This window comes from Ochotona princeps, chromosome 9 (assembly GCF_030435755.1).
Source record: "Ochotona princeps isolate mOchPri1 chromosome 9, mOchPri1.hap1, whole genome shotgun sequence".
NCBI lineage: Eukaryota > Metazoa > Chordata > Mammalia > Lagomorpha > Ochotonidae > Ochotona > Ochotona princeps.
Window position 1 is genome coordinate 40,569,295 of NC_080840.1, and position 18,499 is coordinate 40,587,793.

The window sequence follows — 18,499 nt, forward strand, 5'->3', positions numbered from 1 at the left end:
ATCTGTTAATAGGTAATATAGCTTTCCAACTGGAGTAAATCTCAGATAATCACATTCGACTCAAAATTAACTTTTGAATTTTAACTACTTAATGGAAGTATTTTAAAACACAGTAAGAGCTTCCTTTTATTCCTCAAAAAGCTTCTGACCTTAGCTCAACTATTATTCATATAAACATCATGAGTATTATGAGAAAACCGGGGTGTCTCAGGATTCCGTACAGTTGCTGCTAAACAGGGAGGCAACTGGATAGCACAGAAAAGGAGAGGACAATATTTCCAGACATGCCAACTGACACCTCTGCACTGTGATTATATAACCAATTTCACAAAATAAAGTTAGAAACACCAAAGTTCAAGTTCCTACCTTGGGTAATTAATTCATAAGAAAAAAAAGTAACTTTTACCAAGAAAAGAAAACATGGAAGAACTTTGTCTCCTGTGAGAGAAAACAGAAAAGGACTGAAAAGGACAGAAAAGGACACTGGAGAAGCTAGCACCATATATTAAGAATCCACCTTGTGAGTGCATCTTGGAAGATCAAATGTGTCTACAGCTCAGCAGACAGATCTTGGAAGCCAAAAATCCAAATCCCCCTCCATATGGAGTTTACTTGGAGACAAAAGAAAGATCCAGCCTTCATTCAGCCTAATAAAGCCAAAGATGTTTTCCAAACAGGACAAAGAAAGCATTTTCAATGCAATACAAAGAGATCTGAAAGCCAACAAAAGGAATCCTTGAAAGCCAAGGATGCTGGAGGCTTCGTGGGCTAGACTTGTGGGAGCCAAACCCAGAGGGAAGGGCACCAAAAGCTCCAGAAAGCCAAGCAGCCCTGCTGATTGTAGTCCACCTCTGGCTGTACTCTGAGGCTCTCAGTCCAACAGCCACACCAGCCTGAAGACTCTATCACAGAACAAAGCAATTCAGTGGGTGCCAGTGCTAACGTTAGGAGACAAAGGGTCAAAAGTTATTTTATACATCATAAAACAGATTCAGGGAATGGATTTGGCATAGTAGTTAAGCTACAGTGGGACACCCACACCCAACAGAAACATTTTTGAATTTCTGGGTCTCAGATCTACTCCCCACTCCACCTTTTTGCTAATGCACACTCTGGGAGGCGGCGGTGACTACTGCAGGGGCCCATGCGACAGACCTGAATGGAGCTACAGCCTATTTCAAAAAGATTGGATTTAACACTAAAAGCTCATTCTGGTAGTCTGTTTTTATTTTACAAAAGATAAAATGAGTTTAAGAAGCTAGAGACTTGGCTGAGTCTACCATGAACTGATGCCAGATTTGGATTCAAATCTTGTCGACTCGAAGTACTGCCCTGGTGCCTTTCATTTCTATCCTGTGACTTTGTCCGTGTGAGGCAAGAAGGCAGAGCACACTTGTGCTCTTCTACCTCAGCCAGGAAGCAGAATGAAAGGCGACTCAAATTTTTCATTCCTCTGTACAAGTTCACAAATGATCACTGTATTTAGTGTGGATTTGAAGATTATAAGTAAATTTTAAATAGATTAATTCTCAAAGACATAATTTGCAGTATTTGCCACAAAGACAATCTAGGTCAGAGAGAGTCTAAAGATATAAACTCAAGGGCACTGGAGCAGTGGCATAGCAAGGTAATCCTCCATCCGCTGCACCAGCATCTTATATGGGGGCTGGTCCAAGTTCTTGGCTCCTCCACTTCTAATTCTGCTCCCTGTTAACGGCCTGTGAAAGCAGTACATGCTGGCCCAAGCCCTTGGGCTCTTGCATCCACATGGGAGACCCACTAGAAGCACTAGGCTCCTAGCGTTGGACCAGCCCAGTTCTAGCTGTTGCAGCCATCTGGGAAATGAATCAGGAGGAGGATCTCTGCCCCTCCCTTTTTCTGTAACTCAGATTTTCAAGTAAAATAATTTTAAAAAAAAATACGGACTCGGATACCAAAAAAATGATTTACCACTTCTTATCATTGGAGAAATTTTCTTGCATCTTCTAAAACAGAATGGGGAAATACCACCAGAAAAAAAAAACACTGGGTAGCAGAATGCGGAAGACTGAATAATGATTTCTACCCTATAATTACTACAAGTGAGAAAAAGTGAGAACCAGAACAATGCTGGCACCTCTACACAGAGTTAAAGTACAAAACAAAAGGATGCATGGTAGTTTGGGACTGAGAAATGGCAGCTTAAATGTTGAGGAGTTTAGTCAAGTGCATAAAGTGTGATTATTTTAGAAGAAAAATGGTGTATCCTAAGCAGGTCTGTGTACAGAATGCTACTGAGGCTGGCATCACAGGTGTTGCCATAACCCACCAGAGCAGTGAGCCTGAGCAGAGCGTGGCAAGGGATTTCTATGAGATGTCCAGGAAGGGCAAATGACTAGAAAAAGGAAATGCCTGGGTGCTAGGGCTACGGAGGAGATTGGGGTAGATACAATTTAGCTTGTGTGTCCAGTTCCATACATTTACTAAACGTAACTGAACTACATTCTTAAAAATATGTAAATTATATGGTATGTCAATCATTTAGGCAGAGGGAGGGGGACTAAGCCTTTCTGTTCATGAAAGAGAGAAACCATTAGCGCCTGAAGTAGAAGGCAATACAGGTTAGCTAAAAACCCACGTCCTATCCTTACAGAAAATAGGGGTCTTTCCTTTCTTGGAGCCCCCGCCCCCTCCCGTCCTGCTCCTGATGCTGCACAGGTTCCCATCTTTAATATCCTTATTAAATCCTGCTTTGCTCACTGAAAGATAATAGCAAACATGATGGCAGCAAAGTTACTTTAAAAAGTTCATGGGGAAAAAAAAATAAAACTGGGCCCAGGGCCATGGCCAACGGCTAAAGTCCTTGCCTTGAACGCGCCAGGATCCCATATGGCGCAGGTTCTAATCCCGGCAGCTCCACCTCCCATCCAGCTCCCTGCTTGTGGCCTGGGAAAGCAGTAGAGGATGGCCCAAAGCCTTGGGGCCCTGCACCTGCGTGGGAGACCCAAAGAGGATCTGGGCTCCTGGCTTTGGATTGGCACAGCACCAGCCGTTGCAGTCATTTGTGGGGATGAATCATCGGACGGAAGATATTTCTGTCTCTCCTTCTCTCTGTATATATCTGATTTGGCAATAAAAATAAATAAATCTTTAAAAAAAATAGAGCTAAGAGATAAAACTTACTTTGTTGAATGTTTTAAAGACTATATCCACAGATCTCAAACTGTATCATTAATAAACATCCTTCTAAATAACTTTTATTAACTTTCTAAAGTACTGAAGTTAAACTGATCAGTCCTCTTGGAAAATATAACAGCTGCAGGTATTCTTGGATATTTCTAATAAGTTTCTGACAGGAAAACTGCTTCACCCATAGGACGCAAGGCCTAGTGCCAATATGTCAGCACCCACAGTGCTATAATGACTTGGCCAGTCTCCTCAGAGTGACTCCTATTTAGGAATTAGCTAAGAGACCAAGAGTCATAAAGTGAATGAAGTGACATATTCTTGGTTTTAAAAGGAGCCTGTTTTCCTCAGGATTTGTTTATGTATTTTTACTTCAAAAGTAGAGTGACAGAATGTTCAGCCGGCTCACACAAATGTCTACAACAGCCAGGGTTGGGCCAGGCCAGAGCTAGGAGCCAGGAACTCTGTGCTGCTCTCCCATGCACTTGAGCCATGATCTACTGATTCTCAAGTGCACTGGGAGGAGCTGGAACAAAAGCAGAGTAGCCAGAGAACCAGTGCTCCAATACGGGATGCAGGCAAACCAAACAGTAGTAAAATATGCTATATCACCATGATCACTTTATAAGCCTGTTCGTTTTATATGTTATTTAACAAAACGAGAATGAATCCATAACCTAAGCAACAGCAGCAAATGAAAAGCATCATCTGCACTTGAATCTGAAAGAGATTATCGAACATTTAATTCCATTTTGTAAAGTACAGGTTTTGGAGCATCACTTTTTTCCCCACACTCTTTTGCAAAAAAGTTACCTAAGAATAAGAACACAATATTAACTGAAAAATGAATCCATTAAGAAAAAGATTAATTATGAAAAGAGGTGAACACAATATTTTCAATTTGAAATTTAGGATGTTTTGAGATGGGTTCTTGCTGCAGCGCTTAGGACTAGGGACGCTCACTGCAGTGTCTGGGTTCGAGTTCTGACTCCACTAGAGTCTGGCTTCCTGTTAATGCTCACTCTGGGAAACAACAGGCAATGCCTACACTGCCACCACCCAAGTAGGAGGTTTAGATTGAGTTCCTGGTTCCTGGCTGCGGTCTGGCTACTGCAAGCAAACTGAGAAGTGAACAAGCAGATGGAAAATCTCAATCACTTTACCTTTAAAAGAAATTAAAATAAATTTTAAAAGGATGTCTGAGACATCTTAGGAACCAAAACAATTCATTCTCCATGAGGTTAAATCAAACTTACAAGTAACTTCCTCAAAAGTAGCTTAACCATAAAAAATTTCCTACAGAAAAGTCTAACTTCTCACTGAACAACAAAAGCTCATGGATCACAGCCCATGTGCTGCTGTAAAGGGAGGTGGGATAGTCCAGGGAGCATCTCCCTTCTCTGTGTTACCTGTGGTCCCTTGCCAGTCTGGATTCCTCCATATTAAACTCTCAGTATGTACTGAGACAGGACCCACCAATTAGCAAGCACCTCCCGTTGCCATCATGGAAGTGGGACAGAAAGGCTTAGAGTCGTGAAAGTAAGAAAGCCTCAGTAGACAAGGTCACCATGAAGCAGTGCCGTCCAATCTGACTCACTGCACTCAAAAAATCAGAGGCATCCTTCCTCGGATCGAGTTCTAAGCGGTTTTCAAAAATGTATTCTTTCCCTTGAATAAAAACACGAGAACACTAACCAAACACAGGCTGGCGGGAAGATGAGGCTTCCAGAAAGGCTGGCAGATTCAAAATTAGCTGTAATCAGTTTTTTGGGCCATTCTTTTTGCCATTCTGAATGTTTTACCTTTCTTGTCAAATGCATATTTCTCCTTTAAAAAATGCATGTATTGACTATACTATTGTAGCAACATGGTGAAAATCCGTCAGGGGGTGGGAGCTGGGGGGGGGGATTCCAGTCTATATGAAATTGTACCACAAAATTTTAAAAAATGCATTTATTTATTTGAAATAGTCACAAAGAGACAGGAAAGGAAACAGATAATATTCTATCTGCTGATTCTTTCCCCAAATATCCTAAATGGTCATGGCTGGGCCAGGCTGGAGCCAGAAACTCTATCTGTCTCCCATGCAGGTGCAAGGGAGGCTGCAGCCAGAAACTCTATCTGTCTCCCATGCAGGTGCAAGGGAGGCTGGAGCCAGAAACTCTATCTGTCTCCCATGCAGGTGCAAGGGAGGCTGGAGCCAGAAACTCCGTCTCCCATGCAGGTACAAGGGCGCAGCCCTAGGTCCATCTTCCGCTGCTTTGGCAAGAGGCTGCACTGGAAGTAGAACAACCAAACTTACAGCAGTGTTAATATCATATGGAGTGCCAGCACCATAAGTGACAGCTTGGCATGCTGTACCACATTGACTTCTGGTCCTATCCCAGGACTTCATCTGTGTGCGATCCTGCACATCTAAGACTACAGTACAGCTCTCCTTTCCATTAGATATTCATTTGGGGCCATGGTCATGCACATAAACCAAAGACAAATGACTGCTTGGAGCCCTTGACATGATGAAAATATCGAGGGCACTGTGGATCATTTACACAAGGATCTATCTCCACATGTTGCTCACAATTTGAATAAGCAGTATCCAAACAACAGTTAGACTCGAAGCCTGCCTACAAATGCATCTGGCCACAGGTCTCTTACCTCTTGAGAACTGTGAGTGGGCAAGAATCCTGGGAATGCTAACTTGATACTAGCAAGGTTGTAAATTATGACACACATTACCCCACTCTGCCTTTGGCTGGATCTTCTCAGATAGAGACAGTTGTATTTTGCTACAATTTATTTTTATTTCTATTTCAATTAAAACAGAGTCAAAGAGAAAAAGATGGAGAAAAATATCTTCCATTCATCACTTCCCTGTGGAAATATCCAGCACAGCCAGGACTAGGTCAAGCCAAAGCCATGAGTCTGGATCTCAAACCATGTCTCTCAAGTGGGTGGCAGAGACTCTAATGCTTGAGTCATCACTTTACTGGCTCCATGGGTGCACCCTGGCATGAAACTGAATCAGAGCAGAGGCAAGCCACAAATTGGGCATTCTGTGTTTCCTGCAGGATTGTAACTGCAATGCCAAAAGACCACCACTACAGGTACTATGCATCCAAGGCCAAGCCAGTTGTGGAACCAAAGTTCCAATATTCCTTTTTCAATGAAGCAATTACAGATTTTACAACGCATTGAATAAAGAAGCTAGGTATTGTTCAAAAAAGGGGAACTGCAAGGCTGGAAAAGTCTTAAAATCACATTATGTGGTGACCCAAATTGGTACACCTTTGGGAATGAGAAGGGCATCAATAATACCAAGACAACAGTGATAAATTAGAACATCTGGGCACAGTGGAATAGTTATCTTCTAGAAAAGATAATCTTCATTCCTTATTTAAAAATCCTCATCATGGGCCCGGCGGCGTAGCCTAGCGGCTAAAGTCCTCGCCTTGAAAGCCCCGGGATCCCATATGGGCGCCGGTTCTAAACCCAGCAGCTCCACTTCCCATCCAGCTCCCTGCTTGTGGCCTGGGAAAGCAGTCGAGGACGGCCCAATGCATTGGGACCCTGCACCCGTGTGGGGGACCCGGAGGAGGTTCCAGGTTCCCGGCTTCGGATTGGCGCGCATCGGCCCGTTGCGGCTCTCTTGGGGAGTGAATCATCAGACGGAAGATCTTCCTCTCTGTCTCTCCTCCTCTGTGTATATCTGGCTGTAATAAAAAATGAATAAATCTTGAAAAAAAAAAATCCTCATCACTTCAGAATGAATTTTGTATCAGCTTCATTCCCAAAATGTGTGAATATACTTCATCTAGGGCATCTATAACAATATATGAGAGTGGTGGGTTTTCTTCGTTTAGTAGTTTGGGAACTCAATGGCAGGAGTTAGTGACCTGGGCCTTAAGGTCCTACAATCACACGTGACACAAAGCAGTGTGAGGTAAAGTCACTGGTGGTACCGAAAGATGTAGTAAACTTCAGGGTTGTTGCCTTCCAACCAAGGTAATTGTCTTACAGTAGATTTTCTCCATTCATTCTTTTTGTACCCATATCCTGTATTTTCAAGCTGTCACTTTGTAGGTATGTTAACTCCAACTGAATTATTCTCCACACCTCCATTTACTTGCCTATGTAATGCTTAATAATGTACACTGGGAACACTGAGTTAGTTATTACATGTAAAGTGATTTAAACAATTACTGAGCCTTCATAAATGCCCCACAAACTCAAAGGGGGGCGGTGGATCAAACACAAACAAACAAACAAACAAACAAAGCCCTGGTCAAACACAAACAAACAAACAAAGCCCTTTGTCCTTTTTCTCTATACTCACGTCAGGTAAATGCCTGGCAGAGTACACACTCAGTACTACGCTGACAGTTTGATGAACATACATTTCCCTCTACTGTGTCCTTCTCTAATCCCTCCATTTGCCCGACCACCCCCACACTTCTACGTTTTACAAACTCATGTCCAAAGGAAACAGTACACTCACTATTTAAAATGGGGGCACCTTTAGCCATCCAACATTACACCTATATGTCAGCACATACAATGTAACCATGGAATAGATTAAATGTAACATTCCTTTGTTTCTTGCCCACCAGCTGCCCAGTTTTAACAACAGACAACTGACTTGCAGCAGGAAAAATGACTGAAAACAGTTGTATAGGCTAGTTATGTCCACATGTAGGAACTAAGTAACTATGAGGGTCACACCTGCAATGAAAAGACTACTGCTCCTTTGCGTTTCTACTCAGGTAAGGAAGAAAATCACACTGAATATACACATCCAAACATATTTATACAATATTACAAAACCCATAAGCATAAAAAGTAATACAAATTCATCTTAGTTTTTAAAATAGAATTTTACAAAAAATAAAATTACCTAAAATTAAGCCCACCATTGTACTTAAATATCCGGTTCCACTTCCCAGGTTAAGAAAAGACAATCCTGGTTGAAGTTTCAATGCCTCCATAACTTCAGAATAAATGCAAGGTGCTGACAAGTGTATGTTTCCATGCTTCCAGGCTAAGTCTTTATAAGCATTGTCTCTGTAGCCTTCCAGATAATAATCTCCACGATCAATCGCTCTGAAGGCTTGCTCCACTCTTTCAGTGCGGATATACTGAGCTTCTTTTAAGTTATCAATTAGGTCATCATTATCTTCCCCAGCACTCACAGCTCCTCCCATGATAGTATTCAAATCAAATCATAAACTTTAAAATCTAAAATAATTAGTAGAAATGGCTTCCAACAATGCAGTGAGGTTTGCTTTCCTTTTAATATTGCACTTGATTTCCAAATATAAGTTAATCCTGAAAGGAAAGAATAAAAAATAAACAGGTTTAAATTAATACTCAAAATAGAATAATACCAGCTCATTAAATAAACATGTTGTGATCATTAACTACTACTTCTCAAGCACATCTCCTCCAGGTATTGTGTTAAACCTTTATGTATATCAATTTATAATACACAAATAAAACCGCAAAATGTAGCTTAAATGTAATCTCGTGTACAGATGATGAAACTGGGTCCAGAGAAGTAAATCAGCTGTAATATGAGGCACATTATGGCAACAACTTAAAATTCAGATAATCAACCATGCCACCCTTTGAGTGTTCCACAGCCACACGTGCCTCGTGGTCACCATATTGGACTATGCTGCCCTGGAACATGACACAGCTAGCAATCAGCCCCAGGAACTTCAGATTAAAAACCACGCTCTTAATCATTAACCTACATGGTCTTTGTAGTACAATAATTCTAGTTGAACAAATAGGTAGCTGAATGACTTAGTTTTTCATAAGCAGCAATAACTATTAAATACACTAAATAAACTTAGAATATTAATGCCAAGAATAGTATTAACCTAATGTTGAAAACAAAATCCAAAAACAAACAGAACAGACCTACAAGCTTAATATATAAATGCCCAAACATAAAAGATTATTTTGTCTGATAAACCTTGTTCTGATAAATGAGGCCACAAGTTAATTAGTTTGCTTGTTTTGAGATGCATTTAGATGAGAGAATGACATAAACAAACAGTAATTTTCCATTTGCTGATTCAGTCCCAAAGGCTGCAAGGCTACTGAAGGTGGAAGTCAGGTGACGGAACTCCATCAGATTGATTCACAATGGGCAGCACTGCTTTCCAGGTGTGCTTCAGCGGGAAGCTGGATCAGAAGTAGAACCAGCACCAGGTTCCACCTAGGACTCCGATATATGTTGTGGGCATCCCAACCAGCAGCTTAGTCTACTTGCTATGCCACAACACTTACAAAGGCCAAAAGTTTTATTAACTCTAGTAACCTAAACACTGAAACACCTCTCTCTGTCTCTCTCTCTCTCTCTCTCTCTCTCTGTCTCTCTCTTTCTCTCTCTCTCTCACACAAACACACATACACACACTGAACTTCTTTAGAACTCAACATTTAAACAAAAATTTTCAATATAAAATAACGAACACACGATTTAAGTTATATTCAATGGTAGTTACTGAGTAAATCTGCATCTAAAGTTCTTAACATATAAATCAGGAAAAGTAAGAACTGGAATATACAATGCCAAAAATAAGAGTTACAACATCCCACACTGGCAAGCTATATACCAACTCTTGACCTTAAGAAAAGCAATCAAAATCTCCAGTGTCCTTGGAGTTATTATAAGCATGGCATCAAGGAGCTCACGGTATTTCTGCAACTGCCCTCCCACAGCCTCTCACCCTGTCTTTGTCTAGGTTCCTTTGTCCTTTCCTGTGATTGCTGATACAAATTTTCTAAGCAGAAGAAATATTGGTACACTGACCTGGTTAGGCTTTTGGCAAATCTCAACAACAAAACAAAAACAAAAACACAACACACACACAAAAAAAACCAGTAGATTTACAACTACAAAAATAGAAGTCTCAAAGAAAGTCACCAAGATTGGAAGAATAATGACAACAAAAATCACAAAAGTCCTTATCTACCACACGATATTTCAAATGCTAATGGAGTAAATTCTCCAAGACACAAAGCAGTTGAATGTATAAAAAACAAGATGTGACAATTTGTCTACAATAGACTGACACTAATCTTCACAATACACAAAAAGGACAGAAAATGATTCCAGGTAAGTAGGAAGGAGCCAGTTTGGTGATATTAAGATAAAATAGATTTTCTGTCAAAACTATCAAAAGAAGTAGAGAAGGTATATTACATTAATGGGGCCAATTCATCCAAAGCATATAGCAGGGGCCAGTGTTGTGGTACAGCTACATAAAGCCACCACCTGCAATACTGGCATTTTATATGGGCATTAGTCAAGTCTCAGCTGTTCCACCTCTGCTCCAGCTTCCTGTCAATGCAACCAGGAAGGCAGCAGAGGATGCCAAGTGCTAGCCTGGGGCCCTGCCTTGTATATGGGAGGCTCAATGAACTTCCTGGCTCTTGGCTTTAGCCTCATGCAACTTCAATCTTTGCAGCCATTTGGGAAGTGGACCAGCAGATAGAAGATCACTCGTTAAAATAAAGAAACATTAAATATAGAAATGGAGACAACACAGAAAAGTATCTGAAAATATAAGGGATTAAGATCTAAATTATTAAAGGAACTCATGTATCACAACAACAAGTAATCAAATCAACATGGGTAAAGGAGCTAAAGATAACACCCTCAAAACAAATGGTGAATAAGAGTATTTTGAGAAAACCCATCACTAAGTATCAACGGAAATGCAAATTAAAACAATGAGACCCACTTTCCACCTGTTAGAATTGTTTTAATAAAAAAGATGAAAGATAATGCTGGCAAAGAGGTGATAAAGAGTGAACGTGTACATTGTTGGTAGCAACGTAAATCAGTACAGCCATGATGGAGAACATTCTACACAAAAGCAAAAATAAATTATCATAAGATTTACTACCTCCAGGCCCAGTGCCGTGGCCTAATGGCTAAAGTCCTCACTTTGAACGCGCCAGGATTCCATATGGACACTGGTTCTAATCCCAGCAGCTCCACTTCCCATCCAGCTCCCTGCTTGTGGCCTGGGAGGGCAGTCAAGGACAGCCCAAAGCCTTGGGGCCCTGCACCCATGTGGGAGACCTGGAAGAGGATCTGGGCTCCTGGCTTTGGATTGGTGCAGCACTGGCCATTGTGGTCACTTGGGGAGTGAATCATCGGACAGAAGATCTTCCTCTCTGACTCTCCTTCTCTCTGTATATCTGGATTTGCAATAAAAATAAATAAATCTTACAAAAAAGATTTACTAACTCCAATTTCTGTGTATATATTCAAAGAAATTGAAATGTATGTTAAGACATTTGAACTCCCATGTTCATTTGTAGCTCTGGTCTCATCTGCCAAGGACATAGAAGCAATCAAGATGTTTGTCCTCAAATAAATGAATTAGGATAATGTTATCAATTTATATATCTATACAAATATATAGATATGTTATCTGTCTAGATATGGAGATATTCAGTGAATGTATATAGTGAAATATTAAGTTTTAAAAAGGGAAAAACCACTTGCAACAACATGGATGAATCTGCAGGACATTATGTTAAGTAAAATAAGCCAGGCATGGAAAAAGAAATACTGCATGATCCTGATATGTGGAATTCTTTCTGTTTTAAGATTTTATTATTTATTTTATTGGAAAGGCAGATGTACAGAGAGGAGAGACAGAGAGGAAGATCTTCCGTCCAATGAATCACTCCCCAAGTGGCTGCAACGGCCAGTGCTGCGCCAATCCGAAGCCGGGAACCAGGAACCTCTTCCGGGTCTCCAATGCGGGTGCAGGGTCCCAAGGCTTTGGGCCGTCCTCCACTGCTTTCCCAGGCCACATGCAGGGAGCTGGGTGGGAAGTGGAGCTGCTGGGATTAGAACTGGCGCCAATATGGGATCCTGGCGGGTTAAAGGCAAGGACCTTAACCGTTACTCTGTCACATTGGGCCCCCGATATGTGGAATTCTAAGAAAGCTGAATCCATATAATTAGAGAGAATGATGTTATCCAAGTCTGGGAAAGGGAGTAGTGGGAAAGAGGTGTCAAAAAGTACAAAGTTTCAGTTAAATACAAAAAAGAAACATGACTGTAGTAAAACTATTTTATTTTTCAACAGGGCCTTTCTGGTCTGACTAAATCAGTGATTTGATCAATTGTTGTTGTTAGTACACATTAAAATAGCACACTGTAGGACAGAAACACATATAATTGCCAATTACATGCAAAGTTTGAAAAGATAAACAGGTTATCAATGAAAAATTAAAACTCTGGTGGAAGAAGGAGAATACACTGTAATACTTGACTTGTGTTTGGGAGGCAGTGAGGGTAAAGGCTGTATGCCAGTAAAGATAAACGCAAGAACCCGAGATGGCAGTCCCTGCCTTACAACAGAGCTGACGGCCTGAGCTCCCTCAGGAGTGTGAGCAAGTCAGAGCCTTCATCATTTGGTTACAAGGCCTGTGGTACCTCACTTTTCCAACTGGATACATATGATTGAACAAAAATAGAAGCAAAGGTAAAATGAAGGGAGTTACATATACAGATCAAAAGTACAATTAAAAAAAACACATCGGGAATAATTTCCTAAGAAATAAAAACACATTTAACAAAACAGTCTAAGGCAAAAACACAAGGAACAAAAAGAGGAAAATCAACACATAGTAATTTACACCACAGAACTTCAAAGATACAGTTCATTTTATCATACGTGTTACTTCTAAAAACTGAGGAAAACCTAGATTATTATAAATTACATTTGTATAATGTTGTCTGCTTTAATTATAAAACATTTTGGCCTTATGGAAACTCTGAAGAAAAGCCTTCATAATCCTAGCATTCGAAGTCTTTGTTATTATTAACTGACCATTTACACTCATATTTTTAACACAACACTGGTATACTGGATCTACTGTTTAAGATTTTTACTAAAGAAAGCCTGGGGAGTTAGTAAATTAAAGCCCTTAGTAAAACAGTATTTTGCTAATAATGATCCCTAAGTTGAAATATACATCACTTTTAAGAGAATGCAGGAAATGTTATTGAAAAGACAGCACAGGGTGGGATTGTGCACCGGGTTAAATCGCTGACTGGAATGCGTGTATCTCATACAGGAATGCAAGTTCAGCTCTCAGGCATTCCACATCCCATCCAACTCCCCATTAATGCATTCTAGGAAGCAGCAGGTGATGGCACTGGTGCCTGTGCACAGGTCAAGCTTGCAGAAGAACAGGACAGAGTTCCATGCTCCTGGCACGTTCCTGCCTATTGTGAGCATTCGAAGGGTGAACAAGCATAGGGAAGACTACTATTTCTCTCTCTATCTCTCTCTCTCTCTCTCTCTCTCTCTCTCTCTTTGGTGTGTGTGTGTGTGTGTGTGGTGGTCACTTGCCTTTGAAGTAGGTGAAAACAGAAACATTTTTTTACAGTGCCAGCACAGCACCAGGTCATGAAAGTGATGAAAATGTCTGCCATTTACCAATTCTAAGCTAATCCCACCTCAGTCATGAAAAAGTATCACAGACCAAGTCATCAAATTGGACCACTGCTGTGGCATAGCTCCATTTGTGATACCAGCATTCCACAACTGTCAAGTTCCAGGTGCTCTCTTTCCTATCCAGCTCCCTGCTACTGTGCCTGGGAAAACCAACTGCTCAGACCACTGCACCCATGTAGAAAATCCAGAAGAGGCTCAGGGTGCCTGGTTTCAGACTGGCTCAGCTCCTATCATTGAGGCCATTTTGGAACTGAACCAGCAGATGGAAGATTGATCTCTCTCTCTCTCACACACATTCTGTAACTCTTCTAAATAAATAAAATATTCAGAAAAAAAAAAGGCAGGAACTGGTATTGTGGCGAAGAAGACTAAGCCTAGGCCTGCAGTATTGGCATCCCACATGGATGCTGGTTTGTGTCCCATGATGCTCCACTCTGATCCTGCTCCCTGCTTATGGCCTGTGAAAGCAGCAGCAGGAGTCCCAGTGAGGAGGCTCCTGACTTTAGATAGGTTCAGCTCCAGTCATTGCAGCCATTTGGGCAGTGAACCAGCACTCGGAAGATCTCTTTCTCTGTCTTTCCATCTCTGTAAATCTGCTTTTCTAATAAATTAAGATCTACAAAACAAAAAGAAAGATCAAGATCTAACTGAAGTCCTTAGGGTAACTTACTTTTTTTTTTCAGATTTATTTATTTTTTATTGGGAAGGCAGATTTAGAGAGAAAAAGACAGAAAGATCTTTCATCCACTGATACACTCCCCAAATGGTCAAAATAGCTACAGCTCAGCCAATCCAAATTCAGGAGTCACTTCTAGGTCACCGACGCAGGTGCAGGGTCTCGAGGACTTGGGCTTTCCCAGACCACAAACAGGGAGCTGTATAGGAAGTGCAGCAGCCTGGATATGAACTGGCACTCATTAGGCATGCCAGCATTTGCAGGTGGAGGATTGGGTTATTAGGTCTCCACACTGGTCCCTCCCCCCAAAGATAACTTTCCTATACAGATCTGGCAAACCTCATGAATCTAATTTCCTCAGCCAGGAACTGAAAAGGCTACATTCTAGGCTTCCTAAGATTATCCATACGTCTAATTTTCCTGCATTTCAAACTTGCATCTGAATATTTTAATTTATCTAAGAACAGCCATCCATGTCACAGCACTTTAATTGTTTTGATCACAACTTTTATTATCCCACTCCTGTCATTTTTCTTCAACAAAGAAATAATTATAGGAATATTCAAGTTGGTAAACAGCAAAAGCGAAATAAGAAATTTTAGAGAAAATTAAACAGGCAGGAAATTGTCAGAATAAAGAACTGAGCAGCTTAAGCAGTGAATGCTGAGAAGAAAGTCACTGTATTTACTCAAGACACAACTTCACTCCTTGGCATTTTCTCCGTGGAGTTCACAGTACAGGCAGGGGTGGCGGTGTAGGTGGTGGCAGTTAGAAAACAAAGGATACATTTATATATGCACACCTGAATGATTTATGAAGTGTTGCAAACACTTCTTGCTATTCTCCAGATTTTGTATTTATGGCTTAAGACTACTTGGTTCTGGGAACAACCCCTGAAGGCCTTGTTCAGTATCACCGGGTCTTTTAAGCAATTGTCTAGGACTAAATGCTGACAAGTCAAAGGAGGTGGGAAGCAGACAGATGGCAGACAGATGTAGCAAAGTGGGAGGAAAACAGAATGAATGCTGACTCACTTTCCTCCTCTCCTAGCACCCAGGGGAAGCAGCCAATTGCTGCTTGCTGCTCCTTTCTCTGCATGCTGGGGACAGAGTTCCTCCAGCTCTAGAGAGCAGATCAGTTATTTAAAGGAAAAGACACAATGCTAGAACGTGAACAAAGAATGTTCCTCCTGTTCTTCAAGTTCTTACTGCAGTCATGAACCATAGTTGTTTTCCACTTGGAGACAAAATAAAAAAAAAAAAATACTGTTCACAATTAGGTCCTTACTTAATAGGCTATGCAAAAAGTCTTGAATTATTTCTAACTTCTGACTATGATGCCTGTGTTTTGGTCCTGTGTCGTGTAAGTGGTGCTGGTTGCTTACTGACAACAGAAATACTATCTACCTGAAAAAAAATTACTCTTAATATTAGGGCTAAAGGAAATGATGATCTATCAGTAAAGAAAAGTGAAAGAAAGAAAACAGCCTAAAGTTCACTAATCACTTAACTCTATAGTCAATGCCAAACACTGCAATAATTCAAACAATGTTCCCCACAGTGGTCCACCCATTAAAGGGTAGGCCCCAGGTTGACACTACTGGAAGGTAGGGGACTATGGGACCCCATCCAGTCTGTCTCTTTCTTCTTTCCTCTTTCTGGGCTTTCTGGCTCACACTAGCAGCCTTTTGCTGCCCACACTGTGCCCTTGGCCGCTTGCCAGAGCTAAAGCATTCACCATGACATTTAGAATTTGAACTTCCAAAGCTAAACTGAACAAACCTCTACCTCAAATATCTCAGGTGTTTCGTTATGGTGACAAAAGCCAATGAAAACATAAACCCTAATTTATTTTTTAGCAACAATAACAAATTAGGGCAATTTCTCATGTGCCTTCTACCTTATATGCCTAGCACTGTGCTCTAATGTTCCTCCAAAATAAAGTTCAGAGACCGCATGAGTAGCTAAACACAATAGAAACCCAGTGTGTCAGGCCTATTAGCCCAGTTTATGCCCAAAGCACAGCAGACACTTTGTTGTCATTATTTCACATTATCTTCTTTTAGTCAATTTAGGTGTGACCATGTGCATCCTTCACTCATTTTATTACTGTTCTTTTACTTCTTGACTTGTTCTGTAGTTCTTGCTTACAAAGGTCATTAAGCGATAATTTCATCAAATTTAAGAAGCAGTTTTCTCACCCACTTTGTCCTTGAAAATGAAGTTTAGAATGTGACTATAGCCACACAAGTGAAAGAAAGTATTTACCGGACACTTTAGTATTGCAAACTTCAAATGCAGTACACTATTCATCTTCATCTTCACAGACTAATGACATACTTAATAGTATTCCCATTTTATAAATACGGAATTGAAGACCACAAATTAACTTGCTTGAAACTATACAGCCAGCAAGTTTGTCTCTCTGTTTACTCTTTGCTTCTGAGCTGAGATTACTAAAAAGCAGCTAAGGGGACAGGGGAGGTTGAAAGAAAAGGCACAGAGCTGGACTGACCACTAAAGATTAATAAAAAATCGACTTCAAGTCAGAACAAACGGCTTTGCTTCCAGATGGCTAGGCAGCTGTCCTCCTACACTCGCCAGGCATTTCATAAGGCCGGCTCCTTACCTGGACTCGGGCAACACGCCGACATCCATCCTCTTACGGAATTTAAGTTGCACCTCAGCAGCAGCAAACACCTACTCTTGTACTTTCTTCCCCGTTGAAGGGGAGCAGTTGTTACATAATCTAGCAAAAATTAACTGTCTTGTACAGTTGTCTCTGGCTTCACACATCTTTTTGCTCAAACTATAAACTCACAGAAGACAAAAACAATGTCACATTTAATATATTCATAGCAGTCATACGGTCTGGGCAAGCAGCTAGTAAGTCCTTACTTCAGGACTCGCTAAGGGATAAGACACCGGGAGGAAGTTCCACTTGTCTGCTTCGGGAAGTCCTTCCACATTTGAACAAACCCAGTGACTGCAACAAAGGGAAAGTACATTGTTTTCTTCTATAGTTCCTTGGATTCTGGCATTTTCATCTCATCATCATATCAATTCAACTGCTAAAGCACCTCAAAATCTAAAACCGTTGGTCTCCTTCCCCATCCCCTGTACTTCAACATTTCCAGCTGAAGCAAGAAAAGGTTTTCTTAGAAGCATACATTTTGATATCTGTCAAATTTTAAGACCTCTATTCACAGAAATAGTCCCCACACCCCCTTCATCCTTTTAATGTTCTTACCCTCCCAGGCTTGAGAACAGTGTGAACACAAAGATGAAGAAACAGCAGGGAGCAGCTCGATGAATTGACAAAGAAATAGAAAATTTTAAAAGGGCAGGATGAAGCAGCTGAAGCTGAAATTTTTTATAGTTACAGGACTTCCTGCACCTCAAAAACGTCTCTCTCTTACAAAAAATTTCAATGTATGATCTCTTCAGGCCTGTACTGATAAATATACATGCACGCCTAAACACTACCCTAACTACACAGTACAAACACTGCCAGTACGCAATGGTTCCATGTATCTTTACATGAACAAAATCAATCTCAGGAATAGCTGCCTCAGAGTAGCAGATTAATGTTTAACAATCTCTTCATTTTCCAGAAATATAGGAAGCACCATATGAACCATCCTTAACATTTATCTTCTTTAACATCCTTGTAGCATGTACAACCTAGAAAAACTTTTAAAAAAATAGTTGCTTAGCTTTTCTTTACACGGGAATAAAATCTAAACCAAAATATGCTTGCTAAATGACAATGTATAGTAGGATGTATTGAAATCAACAGGGAATCATAAAAGAAAAGCAAATACACTTTTACCTCCTCTTGGGTCTGGCTTTTGAAGTTGGGTTTGTTTGAAACATTATATATTCACAAAGAGCACTCAAACGTAAAGAATATTTTGAAGCATAAATGCACAACTGGGGGCCACACATCACTTCACATGATTTTCATCTATCCTCTTCCACTGGGATGTCATAAAATGAACCAAATCAAATCACATCAAAAAACACTGTTTCCATTAGTGACACACTGTGGGATGCAGCTACAGGCCTTGTCACACTGTGGGATTTTAAGGCATTATCATGTCTGGTTTTATTTATTTCTTTTAAAATCCACAAAACTGGGTCATTAAATAAAATTATCTCCCTAA

General features: G+C 40.6%; 1 protein-coding gene across 5 annotated transcripts in view; it reads right to left on the reverse strand.

The window, feature by feature from the left end:
• The window catches only part of PCMTD1 (protein-L-isoaspartate (D-aspartate) O-methyltransferase domain containing 1), a 63,476-nt gene that overhangs the window by 27,534 nt on the left and 17,443 nt on the right, over window positions 1–18,499 (reverse strand). Inside the window, exons 1-2 of one of the 5 annotated variants that reach the window (XM_058668623.1) lie at window positions 9,797–9,969; window positions 8,057–8,487 (exon numbers count right to left, since the gene is read on the reverse strand). The exons of 2 other annotated variants lie outside the window; for them this stretch is intronic. In XM_058668623.1, the coding sequence (XP_058524606.1) occupies window positions 8,057–8,363 (307 nt within the window). In that variant the 5' untranslated portion in view covers window positions 8,364–8,487; window positions 9,797–9,969. Of the gene's footprint in view, window positions 1–8,056; window positions 8,488–9,796; window positions 9,970–18,499 lie in introns of those variants that run through there. 2 more of the 5 variants (XM_004580602.4, XM_058668625.1) reach the window with 2 other exon arrangements.